The following is a 7,550-nucleotide window of genomic DNA, read 5'->3' on the forward strand; positions in this document are numbered from 1 at the left end:
GCCCCTCCCACCTGGTCCCTGCATCTTAAGTTTCTACAGACAAAGCTGGGGGCTTCAGTCACTGTGGCAACAGGTCTGCGGAGAAATGGGTGGGTGTCGTCCCCCAGCACAAAGAGTGCGCGTGGCAGCGCCATCACTTAGCAACGGCCTCCCTCTCTCTTGGCGTCACCGTCCTGGGGGTGTGTGCCAGGGAGAGAACAAGGCTGTTAAGATCCTGGGAGAGGGGGAAGGAGGCCTGAGTACCAGGGGGCTGAGGCCAAGGGGTGTGGGTGGAGTGGACAGAGGAGAATGGAGCCCGGGCACCCGGCAGGCCTAGCCCCTCACCATCCCCGGCCCCTGGGGACCCTTCTGAGGCCCCATGCAGATGTCCAGGTAGGCCTGGCCAGCGAAAATTGCCGGTGGGACCCGGAGCTTGCTCTCAGATGGGGAAGGGTGGCTCATCCCCAAAGCTGGTGATGGGGGCAGGCAGTGATTTGTGGCCTAAGCTGTGGCATGCCTTCTGGTTGACCTTGTGCCAGCTTCTCTGGGCCCAAACAGGGGAAGTGGGACACCTGGGTGGGACCAGGGGAGGAGCTGAAGGGTCTGCGGGCCCAGGATGGAGCTGGAGCCGCGCTGCCAGGAAGGGGTGTGGCGGGGTGGGGCAGGGGCAGGCAGCGGGCAGCCAGCTGGGCCGTCTTTCGGCAAAACAGTCCATCCTAAGAAACCGAACAAGAGCGGCTCTCAGAGTGAGGGGGGGCTCGCGGAGGGAGGGCCACTGCTTTCCCTCGAATGGGGCTTTGTCGGGAGGGAGGAGCTGAGGTGGGGGCTCCAGAGGAGATGGGTTTCCCCTCTTGACTTCCCAGGGCTGGAGGGGCTGAGGCCGGGAAGAGGACTCAGCACCCCAGCTCCCAAGCTCTCCGTCCCCTCCGCCGCTCAAGAGCCACAGGGCCAGGTGGGACATCAGCCGCAGGCTGGGAAGGGCCAAAGGTGGCCAGAGGAGCCCCCTGGAACAGCACCCACCCAGGGAAGGTGCATCTGGGCGCTGCCAGGATGTGGCACAAGAAAGTCCAGTGGGACCCGGGTGGCTGCACCTAGTTTATTGTTTTTCAGCTGGGCTTTCTACAGGGGAGCATCTAAGAAGGAAGTGGGGACACGGCAACCCAGGGGAGTCAAAGAGGGAGGAAGAGGGAGAGAGAAATCCTCCAGAAGAAGAGAAGGTGCCGGAGGAGGCTTCCAAGGCTGGGGGAGATCCCATCCAGAGAAGAGCCAAGTCAGGCTGACCCCCACAGGGTCCCCGATCCAGGATGGGGGTGGGGTGGGGCAGGAAGACGATGCTTAGAGAGGGCACAACTGTGTGGTTGGGTTCCTGGACAGAGACGGGAAACAGAGTGGACCTGGGTGAAGTTCTGGCTCCCGGCTCGGGGCCCTGGCACTTCTAGGCAATTCGGAGGACCTGGAAGCATCCGCATCGGCCGGTTGAGAGGACAGAGCTGGGAGGCCCCACTGAGTGGCAAGGAAGGCCCTCCTTGGGGAAGGGGCTTTCCTAGGCCCGAACCTCAACAAAAGGGGCCAAGTCCACATCTAGACCGCAAGACTACGAGGACAGAAACTCCAGACACAGGCTGGGGTGCCCCTCTCTGCCCCCCTCACCCCACTCCTGGGCCTCCCCGCTGGGGCCTGGCCTCAGCAAGGCGTGCCCAGGGGCAGGAGCGGGGGCGACTCCCTAGGCTTGTGGAAATAGATGGAGGACGACATCTCGGTCTTGAGCTTGTTGTCCGAGCCGTCGGCGGCCGAGGCCTCGGAGGCCCCGCCGCCACACTCCTCGCAGCAGCAGCAGCAACAGCAGTCCAGGAAGGCCCGGCCCAGTGGCCGGCAGATGCACAGGAGGAGCACGGGGGTGATGGCCCCCTTCAAGAAGATGGAGAACTGGTTGATGAGGCCCAGGAGGTCCAGGGTCTGGCGGGTGAGCTCTGTGGAGAGGTAGGCCACCACGATGTTGCAGATGTTCTCGGGGAGGGTGCACAGGGCGTAGACCACAGTCAGGCCCACCACGGTGCTGTTGAGCTGGCTCTCGCACTGCTCATGCTTGCCTGCCCGGCACTCCGGCTTCCTCCCCGGGGGGCCCCGCACCCGCCACGTCACCAGCTGGCAGGTGACCGTAAAGAGGATGGGCAGGCAGAAATAGCAGCCGAAGTACCACCACATGCGGGCGTTCTGGTAGGTCATCACCAGCGAGTAGAGAGACTCAGGCAGGCTGGCCGAGGGCTTCATGACGCAGGAGTCCACAGTGCCCGCCGTGGGGGCAGGCTCCTGTGCCAGCTGCCACAGCAGGAGCTCGGGCATGGCCAGAGTCATGGAACCCACCCAGATGACAGCCAGCTTGGCCAGGATGGACTGGCACCGCTCGATGGGCCGAACCTTGGGCAGGGTGCTGGTGGCCACGTGGAAGCGGTCGATGCCTAGGGCACAGAGGCTGAAGGTCGTGACTCCCAGAGAGGACACCTGCGGGCAAAGATGTGGAGGAAGAGCGAAGCCTGCGGTCAAACCTGGGGGCGAGGGGAGGGTGCTGGTTTCTGGCTTAGACGGGGAATCGAGCGTAAGTGTGGAAGTGAGAGTCGTAACAACCACCCTTGAGCGAGCCTTTGTCACACGTCGGGGCTTTCACACACGTCATCAAGTCCTCACAACCAACCACCTTTTGCAAGAAGACGCCGTGGTCCAGGCAGGGTGAGAGACCTGGTGGACGGCTGAGGTGAGGACCCCACACAGACCCCCTGGCTCTTCCCGCCTCGCTTCTCTGCCTCTGGGGCAGGGGGTGAGTGGCTGGGGTCCCACAGACCCTCACGCTCTCTGAGAGGCTTTGGAAATCATCTCTAAGGAGGAACCGAGACAGAGACAGAGACAGCCTGGGTCTGGGCAGGTCCTTCCACGCCCGCACCCATTGTGTGCATGGAGTGAACGGTCTTGGGGCACATGGTGCGCAGGCTCAGTCACACTCACACACACTCAGTCACACACTTGTCCCGCTGGCCCCCGTCCGGCTGTGCGGGGAAGCAGCCCCCTGCTAGCCGGCCTGCACCCCCGCCCCCTGCCACCCCGCTTTTCATGGAGGCACAGGAAAATCACTCGGAGCCAAGAGGAAGAAGACAGAGCCGCGGGGAAGAATGTGCCAGCGAGAATAAAGGACGAGGAGAGCCAGCCTGGCTCTGGGACGACGCTCCTCCACACTCGGAGATTGTGCTCAGACCCCCTTCCGTCCAAACGCTCCCTCTTCTCGCTGGGGGAACACAATCCCTGGCTTATTAGCGCGGCCACCACCGAGTGTCCTTGTGGAGATCCCCCGCCCCTCTCTTGGCAGGGGAGCCCCGGCCTGTGGAGGAGGCGAGTTCGGGTTGGGCAAAAATATCACCGCGCTCCTTCTTCCCTACGTCTCAAAAAATGCCTCGAGCTTTATGCCAAGCTGGGTCCCTCCTGAGACACCCCCCCCCCCGCAAGGGCTTCTGGGGCAGCGTATTTGTCCCTCAGCTCCCTCCCCACGACCCAGCCTGGAGGGGGGCTGTGGGCTCAGGGACCATCTCCGCCCTTCAGGAGTGCAGAGGGGGCACCCAGGGGGATTCAGGCCAGAGTCTCCCCACGAGGTATGTGGAGACCCACAGGCGGGCACGGCCGGGCCTCCCCTGACTTCCCAGCCTCGTGCAAACAGGAGCTCGTGCCTGTCTGCTCCCATCCCGTCCTCCTCTCACACCATCCCCAGTTAAAAACCACCACTTATCGCACTATTTTAACTCTAAGCGTTTATAGACGTTACCCATTGGATCCTTCAAGAATTCATTCAGATCGTGATGATTCTCCTAACTTATTTCCCCAATTTACAGATGAGGAAACTGAGGTCAACGAGGTTAAGTCACTGATCAGGCCACTCAGCCAGTGAGGGCAAAGCCGGGGGTGTGGTCTGCCCAGTCCCCGAGCCCTGCGTCCAGCCTCTCACGGCGCATCCGGGCGTGGAGTGCCAGGTGACCACTAAGATGCGAAGGCCACCCCCCAGTGGGAGGGTCTTCTCTGGGGTTTGGGTACCTTTGCGCCACCATTACGGGGTCTCCCTGGGTCGGGAAGGACAGGAAAAGGCTGTACCAACTGCCGGGCCTCAGAGAGTCAGTCCAGATATGAAATCGTCGCTAATACACAGGAAACTGGGGACAGAGCTGGGAATGGGACCTGTGTCTGGATGCCTGATTCTGACCCCGTCTCCACCCAGGCAGGTCACCCGTGTCACACAGCATCGTCCACTCCCAGGAGGACTAGCAGCCTTCAAGATGGGGGGGAGGGGGGTGCCGAGTCACTCCAGTCCTCATTATTACCACCCACACAGCCAAAATGTTAAGGCCACTTGTTTATTTTGTGTCCCCTTCGGGATACAGTGGCCTTGCTGTGTTCCACATAAACGCACATATATTGGTATATTTTTGCGATGTTTTAAGCTGCCTCCATGAGATCCACACCTCCATCAACACCGCGGACTTGTCTTGAGGAAGCCCCCGGAGGCAAGGATAGCAAAACCCTTTAGAACTGTAGATTGGCCCACCTGGAAGGGCCGTCTGGTCTACCCCCTGGCTGGGAGCTAAGGAAACTGGAGAGGAGCTATGACCGGCCCAGTGACACCCATATGCCAGTGATGGGTGGACACTGGAGCCCCCCTTGCCCCCAGCCCCAGCACCCAGAATCAGGTCTTCCCTTTCAGAGGATTTGGGAGGTTGCTGATGGTGATGGCAGCAATGACGACAGTCACAGTAAAAAGGGTCTGTCCTCCCAGCGTTTGCATTCACGGGGTGGGTATTGACTTGATCTGGGGGGTCTGTAGGGAACGGATCTCCCTTTAGATGCTACTTAGGGAAGCAGGATATTGAGGGGTAAAGAAGGGGAGCCGTGGGTGCAGGGCAGCGGCCATGGGCACGAAGGGAGGAAGAGGAGACACACAAAGGACAGAGAGATTCTTGGATGGGGAGAGGGGAGAGGCTTAAGGCAGGGGAGGGGCAGCTCAGAGTGCAGAGAAACGGGGAGAGGTCCACCTCCCACCCAGAGCAGGAGACCAGGCTGGGGCTGGAACCGGGGGCCCCGCACACCTGCCTCCCCGACCCTCCCCCTGAGCCTGCTTAGTTCACCCGAGAGCTGCCAGGAGCCAATGCTGCATTTGTCTCCTCGCCTGGTTTGGAGGAGAAGAAGGAAGGCAGAGCTCGGGGCCTCTGGGGTCCTACACCCCACACACCCCACTCCTGACAGCCCCGTGGATGGCAGCCCTCAGCTGAGCTCTAGCAGGACGCACGCTCACCTCCATGAAGGGCACGGCCCGGCAGGAAACCTCGCCCAACAGCCTCTGCTTGGTGATCTCGTTGAAGATGACGATGGGGAGGCAGAAGAAGAGGACCAGGAAGTCCCAGAGGGCCAGGCTCGCGAGGATGGAGTTCCAGGCGCTCTTCAGGTAGTAGCTGTGCCACACGATGCACATGACCGACAGGTTGCCCACGATGCCCACGGCAAACACCACCAGGGCCAGGAGCATGATGGAGTAGGCACTATAGGAGGCCTCGGTCACCGGGTACAAGGGGTTCTGAATCTGCAGCCTCCGGCCCGGCGGCCCCGTCAGATTGCCCCGCGGCTCCTGCCCGCTGCCCGGGGGCCGCCCGTCCTTGTCTGGGCTGGGGCTGGTGGCCACCCAGGGCTCGGTGGGCTGCAGGCCGGCGGGGTGGATGGGCCGCGGGTACTCAGCCCACTCCTGGGGCACGTACTGCTGCACCCCTTTGGCCGCCTCATCCTCGCTGCCCCTCTTGGACCGGCTCTGCTGCTCCTGGGCCCCGGCTCCATGGTTGCCCAAGGGCAGGGGTGGACCCCCGGAGACTCTGCTCAGCCCCACAGCCGACCCCAGAGCGAGGGAGACGGCCAGCGGCCACAGCCACCGCATGGCAGGACACGCAGGAGGCAGCCGCCCCTCGGAGAGCAGGTGAGGGCAGGGGACCCGGGCGCTGGGTTGACTCGGGAGAGGCAGCTGGCCGGTTGGTCCCCCTCCAGTCAGGCGTCTGGCGTCGCCAGCCTGCTCCAGTGGCCCTGGGCTGTTCCCTCCCACCCTGCAGCCCCGGGCTGGGCAGGGCCCTCTGCTGGACACAGCGCACTCTTTGCTGCCCACACACCTCACCCGCCAGGGCGCTCCTTCTCCACCCCAGAGGGCAACAGCATCTCAGGCCTGCGGGGCCCTCGGAGGTCACCTGCTGCAAGCCCCCGAAGCAAGAGAGGCCACAGGGGGTGCTGGGGGTCCCACGGTGAGGAGGACAGGACCGGACTGAGGCGCAGGCCTCCCGACTCCTCCTCGGGAGATGGTTCCAAGGCAGCTCCCACACTCGACACTGGACAATATCAGCCGCTGTGGTTTGCTGAACCCTGACCAGGCCCCAGGGCTCGGCGCTTTCTCCATTAACCCTCCTGACAGCTCTCGGGGGAGGTGCTGTGGGTACCATATTTCAGATCAGAAATCTGAGGCTTGCAGAGTCCATCACTGAGCACAAAGCTGATGCACGGCAGAGCCAGCCTGGGCCCCGAATCCGACTCCAGAGCCTTCTGGCTCAACACTGTTCTCAGTAGGTATGAGTTCCTCTGCTCGCCTCCAACCACACACACAAGACATCACAAAAGACCATGTCATGCCAGGCACACGGTGGACGGACATGTGCAATAATTAATATTCCCCCAGCCCCTGCTGGGCTCTTGACACTCAACACACAAAAATGCAGGAGATGGGGCCGGCCCTGTGGCATAGTGGTTAAGTTCACGCACTCCGATTTGGCAGCCCGGGGTTCGCCAGTTCGGATCCCGGGTGGGGACATGGCACCACGTGTCAAGCCATGCTGTGGTAGGCGTCCCACATATAAAGTAGAGGAAGATGGGCAGAGATGTTAGCTCAGGGCCAGTCTTCTTCAGCAAAAACAGGAGGATTGGAGGCAGACATTAGCTCAGGGCTAATCTTCTTAAAAAAAAAACAAAAGGGAGGGGCTGGCCCCACGGCCAAGTGGTTAGGTTCGCACGCTCTGCTGCAGGCGGCCCAGTGTTTCACCGGTTCGAATCCTGGGCGCGGACATGGCACTGCTCATTGAGCCACGCTGAGGTGGCGTCCCACATGCCACAACTAGAAGGATCCACAACTAAGAATATACAACTACGTACCAGGGGGCTTTGGGGAGAAAAAGGAAAAAAAATAAAATCTTTAAAAAAAAAAGGGGGAATGAAGATGGATGAACCTTGAAAAAAAAAATGCAGATCTCTGCCACCAAGGGGCTGTCTGTGCACAGGGGGAAATGAGCATGCAAGTAAAGTTACAATTCATTGTGATGTGATGGATGGTGTGAAAGGCAGGGACGCCAGGGAGCCTAAAGGAGCCTGGAGGGATCACAAAGACCCCACCAGACGAGGTCACTTTTGGATGGATCCTGAAAGCTGACTGTGAGCCTGTAGGATGGACAACAGGAGGAAGGGTACTCCGGGCAGACGATACAGCTCACGCAAAGGCATGGAGGTGGGACGGCGGG

The 7,550-nt window shown here is 61.3% G+C and overlaps 1 protein-coding gene across 1 annotated transcript; it reads right to left on the reverse strand.

Annotated features, from left to right (window-relative positions):
* Window positions 1-1,061: 1,061 nt before the first annotated feature.
* On the reverse strand, window positions 1,062-6,592 carry GPR37L1 (G protein-coupled receptor 37 like 1). Its single transcript, XM_014843177.3, has 2 exons — window positions 5,306-6,592; window positions 1,062-2,481 (listed from the first exon to the last, which is right to left on the reverse strand). The coding sequence occupies exons 1-2, from the start codon at window positions 5,933-5,935 to the stop codon at window positions 1,663-1,665; spliced, it is 1,449 nt and encodes a 482-aa protein (XP_014698663.1). The 5' UTR covers window positions 5,936-6,592; the 3' UTR covers window positions 1,062-1,662.
* Window positions 6,593-7,550: the final 958 nt, after the last annotated feature.

Source organism: Equus asinus, chromosome 30 (genome assembly GCF_041296235.1).
Source record: "Equus asinus isolate D_3611 breed Donkey chromosome 30, EquAss-T2T_v2, whole genome shotgun sequence".
Classification (NCBI taxonomy): domain Eukaryota; kingdom Metazoa; phylum Chordata; class Mammalia; order Perissodactyla; family Equidae; genus Equus; species Equus asinus.

Coding starts and splice junctions, on each gene's coding strand:
- GPR37L1 (XM_014843177.3), bottom strand. CDS start 5,935: ATGCGGTGGCTGTGGCCGCTGGCCGTCTCCCTCGCTCTGGGGTCGGCT. Junction 2,482..5,305: donor GGGCCGTGCCCTTCATGGAG/GTGAGCGTGCGT, acceptor CTTTGCCCGCAG/GTGTCCTCTCTGGGAGTCAC.